The sequence below is a fragment of the Opisthocomus hoazin genome, chromosome 8 (assembly GCF_030867145.1).
Source record: "Opisthocomus hoazin isolate bOpiHoa1 chromosome 8, bOpiHoa1.hap1, whole genome shotgun sequence".
NCBI classification, from domain to species: domain Eukaryota; kingdom Metazoa; phylum Chordata; class Aves; order Opisthocomiformes; family Opisthocomidae; genus Opisthocomus; species Opisthocomus hoazin.
The window spans coordinates 58,269,613-58,285,697 of NC_134421.1; the positions used below are offsets into that span (position 1 = coordinate 58,269,613).

General features: G+C 40.9%; 1 protein-coding gene across 1 annotated transcript; it reads right to left on the reverse strand.

The window, feature by feature from the left end:
• Window positions 1-938: 938 nt before the first annotated feature.
• On the reverse strand, window positions 939-15,870 carry DLD (dihydrolipoamide dehydrogenase). Its single transcript, XM_075429059.1, has 14 exons — window positions 15,761-15,870; window positions 14,971-15,046; window positions 14,070-14,149; window positions 10,894-10,962; window positions 8,466-8,535; window positions 7,990-8,090; window positions 7,490-7,633; window positions 7,224-7,325; window positions 5,873-6,063; window positions 4,682-4,852; window positions 4,093-4,282; window positions 3,560-3,697; window positions 2,056-2,145; window positions 939-1,950 (listed from the first exon to the last, which is right to left on the reverse strand). Exons 1-14 carry the CDS (start codon window positions 15,797-15,799, stop codon window positions 1,885-1,887), a joined length of 1,527 nt encoding a protein of 508 aa, XP_075285174.1. The 5' UTR covers window positions 15,800-15,870; the 3' UTR covers window positions 939-1,884.
• Window positions 15,871-16,085: the final 215 nt, after the last annotated feature.

Genomic DNA, 16,085 nt, shown 5'->3' on the forward strand with positions numbered 1-16,085 from the left:
GATTAAAGTTTCCCCGACTTTCCAAACTTCATTTAACACGAACAAAATGAGACACGAGAATGCCTCGCTAACTGATGAGCCTCAAGACTGAACTGCAGTAAGACTGCCCCAAGTACCACGGGAGGTGGAGGACGTGGACATAAAGCTGTTTCTGAAAAGAGCGGGGCTGCTGGGAAGAACTTGCAAAAGCACAAGATCATCACTTCATAGCATTTATCCACAGCAGGTAGAAGTGATTCCAAAATGCCAAGATCTATGGGAAGAATCAAGTTTTGCTTCCCTCACTATTGTCTCACCTTTGCTTTCCCTTCAGCAAATTCCCACTAACACTTGAAAGCAGATCCACATCAACTCACTTAACCCAGCACATCCATGCACTGGATTAGCTCAGAACCTGGCGGTAAACTCAGTGAGCTGACATGGCTTAACCACATCTACATTTATTACAGAGTTAAAAAAAAACAAAATGAAGAACAGTATCACTGGTGTTTGTTGATTTACAGGTATCTTAATAAAATGGTAACGTTGGCATATATATATTTCCATCGCTCAGTATGGATAATGGATCAATACTTGAATAAGAAGCTCTAAAGAAAGATAGAGGTATACAGCCGTCTTGTCTATAAACAGAACCAAGCAGCTTTTGCACCATTTTCTGAATGTACATTTCTCATCTATCGCTCCACTGGCATAATGAAAAAGGACATGCAGAATAGCAACAGATATTAAGGTTTTCTTCAAGGCAGAAGAGGCTAACAAGAAGAAATGGCACCCTGCAAAACAGAACTTAAAAGGAGCTACTGGAATGGGCACATCCCATCTACACGATGGGGATCTGCCAAAGATGCCATTTGTTTGTGGGTTTCTTCACTTATTCCACAACCTAGACACTAAAAGAAGTAACGGGACCGATCAGCAAAGAAAACCCAAGATGATGCTCCAGCCATATGAAACATTTATTAAGCTCTCTTCTTACAGAAGAGACAGAAAGAGAGCACAAAAATAGAAAACAGAAGAAGAGAAGAAAGTATGTCTTAATTGTGTGGAGAGCTGACACTGCAGCCTTCACATGTGGAAGGTGCAGAATAACCCTCATGTCACAGCACTTAACAGCAAGCACTGCTTCACTACCCAGTTTTAGCGTTTCAAGTTCAAGAGAGTTGGACAACGGAAGCTTTAAAAACAAAACAGGTTAAGTAGCAGTAAGATTATTTTTCTTTAATCTTTCATTTCTCCATCAGCACTTGATTTTTCCCTTGATGAGTTTTCAATATGAAAACATGATGTGTGGAGAATCACACTCACCGAGTAATTTTCTCTTTAAAAAGTCAAAATAGCTTTAATTGCTCTATACGAGCCCCTCTTCTCCCGACACACTAAGACTACTAGGTCAAAACAAGTTTTGCTACTTGTATGTAAGCAGCAGGTTAAATACTAAAGTTAATCGTTTGAGAAAAAAACCCCACATTTTTGTGCGGAAGTGACAGTGGCATGTGAAGTGCCAGTGGCATTATAAGTGCCAGCATTCAAGGGGTTTAGTCTATCACTACTTCAAACACGAAAACACCAGCTATGCCAGACACTTCTCCAGAGTTTTAACCAGCATACCTCAATCCCATGCAGCAGTGAAATGTTTGAAGAAGAGTTCAGTCAGACTGTTTTTCTGCAACATTCATCATGTAAATAAACATGTAGTTTTAAGTATTTAATTTACAGAGACTGGATAATTCCACTTGTTCCGAACTCTACTTGTTTAAATATCTGATGTTTAAAATGAAGAGATGCATTTAACTCAGTCCTAAAATCCTCAGACTCAGCCTTCCGTAAGGGCCCACAGAGTTTTCAGAGATGTACCACACACGTACACGGATGGTCTCCTCCGTTTTAGAAATTGATAGCTTTGCCAAAAGATGCTGCTAGGTTTGCTTCCCTGAAGGCTTCTGACACTGTCTGTAGAAAGCAAACACAAAAAGGTTGAAGTCATAAGTAGTTACATGTAATTATAGCATGTCTCTGTAACCCTGGTGTTCAACACTCCGTTTAGCAAAAACTTACTGGATGGGCATGGCAAACTCTGGCTACATCCTCACATGACGCGCCATATTCCATAGCGAGGGCAGCTTCATTAACCATCTCGCCGGCACCCTGTAATTTAATGGCATTTGCAATTAACACCAATCTTTATGCAGTTGTCCAGGTTCTCCTCAGTCACTAGCAGCTTGTAAATAAGCAGCTTTTGCACTTCAGCTGTGTTCTAACACAAGCCATAAATACATCATCTATTTGGTGACTGTGCTCAAGCCTAGCGTAAATCTAACCATCATTCTTCATGAGAGTACTTCTTCTCTCATTACTGAGGGTTGTGCAGCCTCTGGGCATTTTTCCACTACAAGACAATACCCACATTCTCAAACTACAGCGTACATTGTCGCTGCTAAAGCCTCCCCAAAACTTCAATGCCCTCCTGGAAAGTTAAGTAGATATCTAGATAAACAAAAGCCTGTTACTACATCTGCACTCTCATTTTTATCTGTTGTATTTATGTGTTTACTCAGAGAACATTTCTTTGAGAAGTCAAAAACAGTGAAATCTCCTGTTACACTTTTAGCATTTAGATCCACAATCATAAGATTTTCCCCTCATCCTTTCCCAGTGAAGAAAATTAGTCTGTCTCACACCGATCCATCTGAGCTGTGCTTCCTTTAAGGCATGTCGATTTTTAAAAGACTGACATCATGAGAAAAAATAACTAGCATAACATCTTATTATGTGTCTTCTATCAGAAAATAGGAGAACTGGATTCAAAACAAAAAGCCTATCCACTAGTATATCCATTTATAAGAAGAAAATTTCCTTTCGAGGAAAATGAAGAGCAGTTCTAGTGTTCCTCTTAAAGAAAGCTGTATACAAAGCTGCATGGAAGTGTTTCTGCATACTTCTTTAGGAAAAAAAAAGATTATTTAAAGCTAAGAAACAAAACTGAGGGAGACCAGGGTCTAACTTTGGAATGTGTGGACAGCGGAAGACGACACTTTTCCCAACTAGAATTTTCTGATTACTCATCTTTACAAAGGATTTTTAATCAAAGTCCCATAAGCTACTGACCCCAGATTTGGTGACTGCAGCATAAGTTTACCAGCTTTGCTGAAGTAAGAAGTTGAATGGGAGAAAAAAAAAAAAACAACAATGAAAAAGCCACAGTCTGTTCAGCTCCAGAACTGGAGTCAACAATTTCTGTTGTTCTCTCAAGTATTTGGCAGTACTCATACAACCACCTCAAACACACAACTGGTCAGAGAAGGCACGTAACCCTAGCAATTCTAGGGAAAAAAAATTAAAAATGCTAGGCCTAACACCAAAGTAACAGAAAAATGGAAAGGAGGGCAGGGCTGCCGAAGAGAACAGTAAATAAAAATTACTATGCTAGAATGGTAGAATCAAATCTCCCTTCTTTTTACAAGCACCACTTCTCCTAACTTGACAACTACTTTGCAACCGTGCAGCACTGAGTAACAGACCTTTATAAGGCCGAGACAGCAGCACAATTTACAATACTTACTGCGCCTAAAATGTGAGCACCCAACATCTTGTCTGTTGATTTTTGACTGAGTATCTTCACCATGCCATCTGTGTCAGCATTTGTCTTCGCTCTACTGTTCGCAGCAAATGGAAATTTCCCAATTTTATATTCTACACCCTAAGAAACAGATGTGTTACTGAGTTCATGACCAACAAGAACAAGGTAACCACACAGACAATTTGGTAAGTACAAGAACAGAAGCAACACAAAAATAAAAGATGCATAAAACACACAGAGAAATGCAAAAGAATAACCACCAGAAGGGGTATAAGGGGGCATTGAAACAAACATTAATTGTCAGATGAACAACATTAACTTCACAGAACAGAAGCCATTAAAGAGAACTGTAATCCCTGGGAGAGGGGTGTGCAGGAGGGAATCATTCAATCATACACCGTAAGCAATAAATTCAGATGCAGAAATTCTCCTGGGAAAAGTAGCTAAACCACTGGACAATGAAACCATGCCCAAGATGGAAAGCCATTTTTGTCCAAGAAGAACAACAACAGTACCTCTTCTTTCAGCTGTTCTTCCGATTTGCCAACCCAGGCCACTTCAGGGTGAGTGTATATCACAGAGGGTACGCAGTTATAGTCAATGTGAACTGCTCCGCCAGCCATCCCTTCTACACAAAGAATGCCTTCATCCTCAGCTTTGTGGGCCAGCATAGGTCCAGCAACTACATCACCAATAGCATAGATGCTATCAGACCAATGAAACAGAATGAGACACTGTTTAAAAACATCCTAGCACACCTAGGCTACCTTATATAATAGTCAGTTTGAAACACGTTACTGAAAACTCTGATCAAAACAGATTAAAATACTAAATTTCAAAAGAAATGAAGTGTAAGAGAGCCATTTCCACAGAATGACCACTCTTTCAGAAGTACCAGTGACACGAAATGCACAGCAACTTCTACGTTACAAAACCTCAAAGGCTGACTAAAAAACTTTAGTTCCTGAAATAAACAGAAATCTTGAGTTTTCCTTTCAGAAAAGAAAGCTACATTATGCAATTTTAAAAAGTGCTTTAGTAGGTTAAACTTTTAAAAACAAGAGTTTTGCTTAAAAGAAGTAAGAAGTATTTAGTCTTACTTACTTTGGAATTTTGGTTTGGAACCTGTTATTGACTGGGATTCTCCCCCTCTTATCAAGTTCAATTCCAATATCCTCAAGACCGAGATTTTTCGTAAAAGGACGCCTACCGATGCAAACTAGGAGCACATCACAAGTTATTACTTCTGCCTTGCCACCAGCAGCAGCTTCAACACTACAGAAAAATAAGCAGCAAAAATACTAAGCTGTAAACTTTCAGCACTGTATTTCTCTGACCAGTAACTACCATGATCCAGATGGTGACCTACTGGCTGGATCTGACATCCAGAACACGTGCACGCAGCCTGCCCCATACTTCTGCCTTGTAGGAGATGAGGAGTAGAGGAGGGAGGGACAGTAGCTCTTACTACATTTGTTAACAACTCTTAGATACAGAAATCCAGGGTATACATCCACTAGCAAGTAGCACGACCTGATAATATCAAATCTGTACAGAAAATAATTGGTGCCGAGCACTTGACACCCAAACTATATATACCTTGGGGTGGGGCAGGGCCATGTATTCTGAGCAAGCTTTCTTCAGGCCCAAGAACCTGTTAGCAGCTGCCCTGCACCAGGTGCATCCCTCAAGTGCATCCTTGTGTTTAGTTGCACTGAGAACAAGTTCAGTTTGCGTGCTCTGAGAGCAGAGTAACCAAAGCATGTAAAGTCTTCAAAGGGTTTGAGCATGGCCATTGAAAGACACTCTGGTGTCATTTCCTTTATTTCTACTCGAAAGCAGTAAAATCTCTGCCATGCTTATGTTGAGACAAGAGGAGGTATGGACAAAATAACCCTTTCAGTAAGCAACCAAGAATTACTGGCTTGAAAATAACTGTATGAACAATTATGGTATTTATATTAATTACACCAGAAGCAAAGATCTTCCATGAAAAGAACGATTTAGAGTTCTGTTTTTATTACTGAACTCATTGGTTTTATACTAGCATGCCTTCAACTCAAGCCAATGGAACTTCTCCTGTACAAGCAATCTAGGACTCAATAAAACCCAAATTACGAGCTCTGTAAGTTACAATACAGGATAAAAATTAAATTTAACTAAAGAATTAAGTTTCATCCTAAATCGATTCTTTTCTGTTTAAAAAATAATATCAGACTGTATTTTTACATAGGTTTGATGGATTGGGAGGAAGAATATCTATGGCATTCCTTTAGTTTTACGTTAAACACTTACGCTACATCAATTTTTCCATCGGGATTCTTGGTAGCACCAGTAACTTTGGTGTTCAGTTTAAACTTCAGTCCCTGTTTCTGAAGAATCCGCTGGAAGTTTTTAGAGATCTCCATGTCAATTCCCATTCCACCAACATGGCCCATGAACTCAACAGCTGTCACATCGGCACCGAGGCGCTGCCAAACTGAACCCTGCAGTTACAACAATATAGGTAAAAAGAGTTTTTTAAAAGCAAACTTCAGATTTCTTTACTCTTAACATTTACCACAGAGTGTAAACTTTTTAAAAGCAGGACAACACCTAACAGCAAACTGATCAGTTTTTACAAATGTTACAGCGTAGAACAAAACAAGACCAACCCTCCCCAGCCTCTCCACAAAAAATGGATTTATCACTGCTTGTTTGCGTACCCAAACTTCAATGACTGAATTCATGGAAGTCAGCTTTTAAAGAAATAGCTAATGAAATAATTGAGTATAAGTTAGGTATGGTTTAGGTTATAGGTAGAGAAAAATTCAAAATCAAAGAATCTGAATGTAGCTCAGAAAATCCAAAGGAAATTTGCTTGTGGTGTTCTAATACCAATACAAATTAAATCAAAATAACACTACATTAAGGAAATTTTATGCAATAAAATTTCTGCTGCTTCTGTATGTATTTATAACCATAATCACTATCACGAGGCTTCACCAACAAAACCCATATACACCCTATTTACCTGCAGTTAGCCACATCCATCCAACATAGTACTTCACTTGCTTACTCTTTCCCTGCTTCATGGTCAGCAGGCCAAGTAGCCACTAAGCAGACACGCAAATTTTCAAGCGGTTGCAAGACCAGCAAATACACATTGTTTTTGAACCACGTAGGCATGAGGCAAAAGGACTCAGATCAAGATGAACTACAAAATCTCCGCTCCTGTGGTGGTTAGAATGTGTACAATCACATCACATTAAAAATTTCTTGGGATTAACTGCTACACGCAAAAATTTATCCTGGCTTAAAGCACACTTCCCTTAAACAAGGAAGTTCTCTGATCGACACACAGAGCAGGTACAAACCTCAGCAAAAGTTAACCTCCCCACAAAAAAACCTGTATGTGAGGCCCTGTATGTTCCCCTCTCATTTCTCTGCTTCACTAACCGGCTGCAGGAGTACTGATCCTACAAACCCTTATCCCAGCTTTTCTGGTAGAAAGGGCAGCTAGCAGGCTATGAAGCCTGAACAGTTTCATTACAATTCACTCAACCAAACATCTGTTACATCACAGCAACACAAACAAATGTAACACAAAAAATACCACCCTGTTCCTTCATAAATGAAAGACCAAGTGGTTTAAATATCCTCTTACCAGTTCCACACCAATGACTCCTGCACCAATGACAACCATCTTTTCAGGAACTTTTTTCAGTGACAACGCACCAGTGGATGAGACAATACTATCTTCATCAATCTAATGACAAAGGAATCCACAAAGGGAGGTTTACAATCTCTTTTATACATTATATATAAAGCACACAGAAGGTGAAGTGCAATCAGATGCAAATAATTATTACACATTAAATTATGTGAATACAACACAGTGAAAAAAGTACCATTAAGATTTCAAATACGTACAGTAATTCCAGGGAAGGGAGCAACTTCTGAGCCTGTGGCTATAAGTATGTTCTTCGTATTGATAACTTGTGTACTGCCATCTTCTTTGGTTGCAGTGACTTGGTTTTTGCCAGTTATTTTTCCAAACCCAGATACATGTACAACCTTTAGTAATCAGAACACAGTAAATTCAGATTCCAATTACTTACATAAATCATGCTACATTTAATCTGAATCTTACTAATGCTTTAGAGAAGCTGCTAATATGTACCTTTGCATCACCATCTGGTACAAATCATAAAGTAATCATATACTATTCTTTTAAGTAGATTAAAAATGAAGGAACTGTTTGTTTAAAAATTTCCTAGAAGAGAAGCATTCAAATTCTGCCCCTGTCAAGTCAGTCACTCCAATTAATTTGTGTGGTGAGAGCGGCGAGAATATGAAAATGTAAGAAGCAAGAAAATGGGATCAGAAAAAAAAAAATCACAGCTATACCTCAGTATACAATCCAAACTAACCTTGTTTTGTTTAAATAAATGAGCAATTCCACCTGTTAAGGCCTTGACTGCACCACTCTTCTGTTCCATCATCTTCTCTAGATTCAAACGGATTCCTGTAACTAAGGTCAAAAAAAGCCTTCTATCAAGCACTGCAGTGTTTTTATTTACAGGAGCTAACCTACACACAATTAACAGCTCTGACACAGTAAGATGTGTTGAATGGCCCTACTAAACACTGAAGGTCAGGTTCAATGACTGCTATGTTAAAAAGCAGTATTACACTTTTTAAACACAACTTATCTATCCAGGAGTCAGGGTTCAAGAAGTGGACTCACGTCCCTAACCCTCCAACTGACAGATAACAGATATTACGTATAAGTCTAAAAAGTTTTCTGACCAGAAAACTATAGTAGTCAGATGTGAATGATTAAATTTGCTTGTTGATGGAAACCATTTAAGTTAACAGGCACTGACAAGTTGTTCTTCACACTCACTTTCGATTCCTCTACTAGCGAAATCTTTTCCATGGGCCAAGTGATACAGATGCGAGTTGTTCAGCAAGGCCTAAAATACACACACAGTGATGTGAATTGGGACATACATTCACGATTATTTATATTATCTGCAAAAAAATAATCCAATCTTATTTGCAAAACATTCTCACTATTTAGAAAAAATCTGACTTATGTTTTTAAAAAGGTATATTTCAAACAGAAATTATACACAGTAGCTCTTATTGAAGCGTTTTATGAAGTTACATATTTAACATAAAAATAGAAAGTCACTAAATCCACACCTATCCTTTTTGCCCATTTCACCAGAGAAATTGGGAATGACGCCATGAGGATTAAAAAAAATAGAAACAAACTTTAAGTAGAAAAAAGAATGATTCTGGCTAACTCACAGAGGAATTTAATTACCTCAGTCAAGAGATTACTTGTCAACAAAAACAGGACACAGAAAAACTAGATAAGGAAAATCTCTGCTGAAATCCTTGTTAAAATTTTAGCTTGTGTAGATCTATGCGAGTTAAATTTTGTGGTTCGGGAGTTTTGCTCAGGCTGTTACAACTGCACAGCTAGCTGAGCTGAAGCTAGATGGCTGAGAGCTAGCTTAGGTCACTAGACATTCAGAATTTAAAAATAAAATTAGAACAGTTTTTATAGGGATGTTTATAAATCAGCAGCCTGAAATGCAGAACCTCTAGAACTGTATTTTGATTAGAAATAGCAGTATAGCTAGGGAGGGATCTTGGTAAGAAAAATCAGGTCTTTCATTACGGCCATCTTAAACACGACCTTATCAGTAACTTTTCAAGAACAGCGCAAGTCTGCACAGACAGAAAGCAGGCACAGCAAAACATTTTGAGATACCTACCTTATATACACATGCTTGAGTAAAACTAATACTCTCAGACTAAGATAATTCCCTTTTTATTAATAAGTCTTATCAACTCTCTTTAAAATTAATTCGCCCATTTCATACAATTGTCCCAACTCTGAATCCTTAACATCCAACATTACTGAAGACACAGCCACCCGCTTAAGACTTCAGCAATTAAAAAGCAAAAAAATCCATGCCCTGTGTATTATTTTGGGTGGCTTTTTGGAAAGGAATTTTTAAATAGTTTGTTACTGCCTCAGTGCATGCAGCCTATGTAACTACTTCAAAAGTTTACTGCCATTCAAAAAAAAATGTGGACAGTATCCAAGTTTAGCCATGGGCTCAGAAGTATTTTCTTAAGAACTTCAAACGATTAAAAAAAAAAAAACCCAAAAAACAAAAGACTCAAGAAGAAAAGTTAAATAGTCCCTGGCAAAGTTCCAAACCTTCAAAGTAACACTGTGTCGATCTACACCTCATTTTTGAGTTTTTTCTCATTATATTAAGATATTCTAAACTTCATTAGAACTATTAGTAAAATGCTTAGGGAAATTAACATATCATGTAAAAAACTTTGTATTTATACTGTATTTTCTCCTACCATGCTAATGGAACCTTGCTGAGCAAACAGATTAGAAATAGCAATATAGTTAGGCGGGATCCTGGTAAGAAAGTGATGTCTGTTACTACAGCCATTACAAACCTGGCATTACCAGCATCTTCCTTCTCCTGCTGGGTGCTAATGAGACAGACTCCGCTAGATAGACTAGGTTAGACTAATAAGGTTATCTTGCAACAGCACTGCTCTTGCAAGGCCCAAGTTCTGAAATTACTTAAAACTGGACTGACAAAGTCAAATGCTAGGTTCTTCTGAACTTCTTTCTTCTCCTTTCTTTCAGACTGCATGCCTTGGACTCTCCCTTTTCTCTCCCCACCCACACTACTCCACACAAGCACTACCAGCCCCACCCTCCAGACCATCTTTCGGGGCTGGCGAGAAGACTATTTTAGCTTAGACTAATATTTCAAGAGCTAATCAACTAGGCTTTTTCTACAGTCAACAGAGACAGCTATGTTCAGGGCGTGCTGCATCCAACCAAAACCAGAGTTCCTGATTTTCCAGGGATGCCCCTCTCCCTCTAATTTAGATTACTTTCTCTACCCCTAGTGACAAGGTTCTGCATTCTTTTAACGTGAGAACATCTTGGATAAAACTACAGATTTATTTTGAACAAACTGATATGAGAGATCAAGAACGTAACATGGTAGACTACAAGAGATACAACCATCTGAAACAGTTAACACTGCAGTCAGCTACTGGTTATGACACAGACTCAACAACTCTTCAGAGTGAGAAGATACATCTGTATGCACCTCTGGTTTTCATCATTTAGTTGGATCCTCAGCTTACTTGGATTGCAATTTCGATTTTTAAAGAAAATATGTCAATCTTGGAAAAAGACTGAGGAGGAGTTTCTGAAGTGATACATGTAATATCTGTTGTTTTCAATGAAGTTATGACAAACTATGTGCACTTACCTTGGACGGAATACATCCAACATTCAAACAGGTTCCACCTAAGGTTTCATTTTTTTCTACACAGACAGTCTGAGAAAGAAGGGGGGGGGGGGGGAAGAACTTTTTAGCAATACTGTGCCACCATTTCCTTACAGGGTATCTGACAAATTAGAATTGGTAACAAAGATTTGGTATTTACCCGATAACTCTTTCTCTACAAGTGTCTTACTAATTTCATTTCTACATTTATTTTGTGGCTCAGATTTCCCTCCCTCATTTTTTTCCTAACTTAAAACCCACAACATTGCTCTTTGCAGCAAAATTCTCTACTAGGAGAGACACATTCCCCACTGCACCATTTATGCTTTCACACAAGTTTAAGTGCTGTTCCGCTTCAAAAATCCACAGACTAAAAACACTCAGTTCTATGAAATACATTCCCCTTACAACTAAAAAAAAAAAAAATCAACCTGGAAAAAGCAAAACATGTAAATCATGCAAAAGATTCCTAAAACCAAACAACTGCAAGCAAACAACAAATGAACTGATACAGGTTAAAAGTACATGAAGTAATATTTTCTTTAAAGAAAACAACACAAAACCCCCAAACTACAAACAACTTTTCCCTCTCTGAACATGTAATCTTGCAAGACCCACGGCTATGAAGTTGTACCAATACCTATAACGAAGAAAAGAATAAAAAACAAATAAAGCAAAACTAAGCGAAAATAATGTCAATACCAATGTGGATGGAAAATATATCATCTCTTTCTCATCAACTTGCCAAAATCAAAGTGTGCAAAGGAAAAAAAAACACTGACAAAACTTCCAAGTAAAAACAGATCACTTGGAGGGGAGAGAGTATCGTAAACCTTTTTTACAGAAGCAAAAGAATTGGCATCTTCTTTGCAAGAGGCACACACGCATGTTCAAAATAACAGTTCCTCAGTCTACACTCCAAGAGCTCCAATACGCTGAGAATTGACTACCCAGGTGAAAGCCTTTCATTGTTTCTTTCAGTTGCTGCATTTGTGCTAAAGTAGAGGTGATGGTAACACAAAGAGCTCGATTCGCCTATCATATCACAGAAACACACTGAGACATGCTGATCTCCTGTCTACCCTTCCTCCTGTTTTAAGCACAGGAATGCAGGAAAAATGACCCAAGGGCTTTAAAAGCTGCACCACGGATCAACCAGCACCAGATGTCTCCTACCTGTACCCGATAAGGATGTTGTGCCTCATACACTTTACATCAACTTCACTGACAAGGTCAGGCAAAGCTGTCGAACAGCCAATGCCCAGCGGACATTGCTGGCAATAACGTGGGATGCTGTGGTGGCGACACAAGGCCTTAACGCTCATGCTAACAGACGCAGCACTAAAACTGAAGGTTAAAGTTCACTAATTCAGTAGAGCATGCTCGGGTTCCGCCATGGATAGTGTAACTACCGAATCTCTCAGCAGTTAGGTAGATAGCCAGTCTCACAAAAACATTTCTCAAGGACAGCATAAACATTCTTCATGTTTATTCAATGCTACAGGTGACACATGCAAGCATGTCCAAGTATTTTGCGCCCTCTCATTAGCAGCATAATGATTTTTTTTTTCTATGACAAAAAGCAGAATTCAAGGCACTTTTTAACCTCCTTGTATATGGTATCCTACTGTTAATCACAGATATGAAGGACCTGAGGACAGTGTTGCTCCAAGCAAAGGAGGCATACAGCCACAAAAAATACCTGCAGAATAAACAAACCTGAAGTTACGTGGCAGAAGGCCTTAATCTCAATTAAAACCTGTAGCACTGAGCACTTTTTTTTCTCAGGTACTAACAGGCCAGTAACAAGCCACGTTTAAAAGCAAGATTATTTATTAATACAAAAAAAATTTTCACAAACATGGATAAAGACAACTCAATTATCTGCACTAGGTCATAGGCAGATGTAAACTTCTTAATGAAATCTCAAATATTTGTATTTTGGTAGTTACACATTAGAATGCTGAAAGAGACCCAAAAAGACATCACTGAAACCCAGTTGTGGGAGTAATGACCAATGAGGGACAACACTCAGAATTACAGAACAGTTCAGGTCAAAGTGACCTCCCCTGGAGGCCATGTGGTCAAGTCTACTGCTCCGAACACCGTCAACACCAAAGATGCATCATGTGGCTCTGGGCCTTGTACAGCCAAGTTCTGACAATATTCAGGGATGAAGCCTACACGCTATCTGAGCCCCCGTTTCAGTGCTTCACTGGAACTCCATTCATCAACAGGAGTTCCTGTCCTTACCAGGTGGTCTAATCAACTCATTTTTGTTATGAAGTCCAGCCATCATACTTCAGAAGCATTGGGACATATCTGCCAGCAGGAACACACTCAAGACTGCTAGCACCGCCTTCTCAGATTTAAAAATAATTAAGGGAAGAATAATGCAGTGCCAAGAGAGGGAGTTGGTCTCATATTAAAGAGCGAAGGTAAAAAAATATCCTGTTGAAGTCACACTGCATATTTTCACAACTTTATAAAATCCAAAATGCATTCTGTACATGTAACTCGCACGATACTCAATTAAATGACGTATCATTAGTACACATCAGATAAAAGTTGCCTCTTTCAACAGGCATCCAAAGACTACAGACAGAACAACGGAGATGAAAATAAATAAATGTAAATTAGACACTATAGTATTTCTATGGACATATTTTTGCCTCCAAAATTCTCACAGAGTAATGGAATTCTACGCATATTCAAAAAGCACATCTGTTGAATATTGTTTTTTCATCTTTTGAGTTCCCTCAGTCTGCTCATCAGGACAGTTTTTCAGTGGCCTTTTTGTCACTGTCGTCTTTTTTTTTTTTGTCTTTTCTTTGCTGGTAGAAGATCCCTTCCTAGCATTCTTTTCCCACCTTCTCTTCCACAAGAGTGTAAGCCCACCTCAGTTATTACTTCCAATCACAAGCAAGCTGTCCTGAGCAGCTTTGTCAGTAGGAGGACTACTGACAGTAATACCTTCACATCACCATTTCAATTTTTGTATGATCTGGGCAAGCAAGGTAACGAAAGATTATCAACATGTCAACAGCATCTGGTGGCCCAAGATGCAACAGAAGAGTTTCAGTTTTTCGGTATTACACAAACACCTTTCAAGTTCACCTGGGTGAATATTCCGCTATCTGAGCAAGGTCTCATCTTACCTTAAACCCAAGCTGAGCTGCTTTGATAGCAGCAACATACCCTCCAGGACCGGAGCCAATAACTGTGACATCAGCATCAACTGAAACAGAGAACATTTCAGTTATTTTTGTTTCAACAATTAAAATCTGACGGCAGAAGTACCAGCTTATCATTTCTGAAATAATCCATGTTTGAAAATATATTTTTTAAAAAGCAAAATAGCTGTTTAAAGTGATGCAACTTAATAAACTAAGTTTAGATAAGTAAATTGCACTTCACATCTGAAAATAACTTTCTGGACAAAGGGAAAGGTTGTGCGGAGGTATTCATTCTGCAGTAAAACCAGTCAGTCTTAAATTTTACAGGGAAAATTATGGAAAACCAAGTGAAGGAACTGAATTCTGCCTGGCCCATCCCTCTTGCTGTAAATCCTTTAAGAACGTAACCCAAGATGTCTGGGTAGTTTATTATAACATTTTTCCAGCATTTCCAGCTTCTACTGATGTTTAGTGCAAAAGATAAATGCATACTGAATGCCACAAAATCAGGAGTTTGCAATACAAAGGAGAAAATATGGCTGAAATCGATACCTGTGCAACCTCTACTGATTACAAGCATGGCAGAAGCTATGAACTTTGCACCTAATTCATATCTTGTAACAACAATCTCCTTTGCAATATTAATTACCATCACTGTTCCTATGTCATATAACGTTCAACTTCTGTTTAGAGCTTTAGCTTGATATTAAATAGGGCAAACAAGCCCCTCTTTTTCATGCAAATCTCCAAGCTGACATGGATTCCACTGTCACCTGGAAGACTGATTTGTGAGCTCGAAGCACTGCTTTGGTTTTAGTGGTTCTTTGGGAGGTTGGGTTGTGGGTGTTTTTTTTGTCCAAAGAAATTCTTCACAATTAATTACCTTGATCAGCATAGGTCCTTTGTGGCACCGCACAAACTCCCTGGAGACCATGATGAATTCGATCAAAATGGCTCCTCTAGAAAGGGAAAGTTGAAAATGTGAAGGCTGCCCTTGAAGAACAACCACTCGGCCGCGCAGAGGAGAACGGTCGCCCGCGACCCAGAGCAGGGCCAGCAGGACTGAGGCAGGCAGGCAGGCAGGGCGCGGACTGGAGCCGCTCCGCCACCACCCCCCCGCGGCCTCGGCCGACCGCCGCGCCCTGCCTCCACGGGCTCTCCAGCCACCCACCGACACGCACGGGGCAGGCACCCACAGGAGTTCATGCAGCGCCTTGCTGTTCCACAGTCACCGCCTGCGCCCTCAGCCAGCAGCCCACAGGCGGCTCTGGAGGGCGGGAGCTTTCAGTTGTAACGGGACGGCACAGCACAGCAGCTACAAGCACCTCAGGGCCGACCACCCGGTGACGGGAGCCGGGGACGCTCCCCAACGTACTTCCGAGACCTCGAGGCGGGACGCGGCCCTTCGGCAGCTGCCGCTTCCCACAGCCGCAAGCCCGCCCGGCCGCAGCCTCCCGGGCCGGGGCAGCCCTCCCCGCTCCCGGGAGGGCGGACAGCCAACAAACTACGCGGCTGCACGACAAGGCCCCGAGCCCGCCCCTCCTTCGCCCGCTCCGGCTCCGCCCGCCCTGCCGCGGGGTGGGGGGGCGTGAGAGAGGCCCGGGCCCGAGCTCCCAGGCGCGGCGTGGCTCCCGCCCGCCCCGCGGCAGCGCCGTCCCCCGCCGGCGCCGTACCCGAGCGAGCGCGCGGGAGACGCGTCCCCAGCTCTGCATGTCCGCCGCTCCGCCCGCGCGCCTCCGCCGCCGCTCCAAGGACTCCGCGGACGCGCGCAGGCGCAGTGGGCCGGGGCGGGAGGGGAAGCGGCGGCCGGGGCGCCGCCGGCGGGAGGAGCGGGCGCCGCCGCGCGACGAGGCCCCCTGGCGGAGGCGGCCGCCCGGTACAGCGCGGAGGGCGGTGCTCAGGGGCGGGGTCTGAGGGGCGGAGGCGGGGACATGCAAACGAAACTCTTAAAGCGGCAGGGAGCTCCCGGAGCGGGTGGGGACTGAGGAACATTCAGGT

What these genes read in the sequence shown, in the direction of transcription:
- DLD (XM_075429059.1), bottom strand. Translation starts at nt 15,799, where the DNA reads ATGCAGAGCTGGGGACGCGTCTCCCGCGCGCTCGCTCGG. An exon ending in AAGAACAGCTGAAAGAAGAG is followed by an intron (nt 3,698 to 4,092) that starts GTACTGTTGTTG and finishes TCTGTTTCTTAG; the next exon opens with GGTGTAGAATATAAAATTGG. An exon ending in GTGCTCACATTTTAGGCGCA is followed by an intron (nt 2,146 to 3,559) that starts GTAAGTATTGTA and finishes ATTAAATTACAG; the next exon opens with GGTGCCGGCGAGATGGTTAA.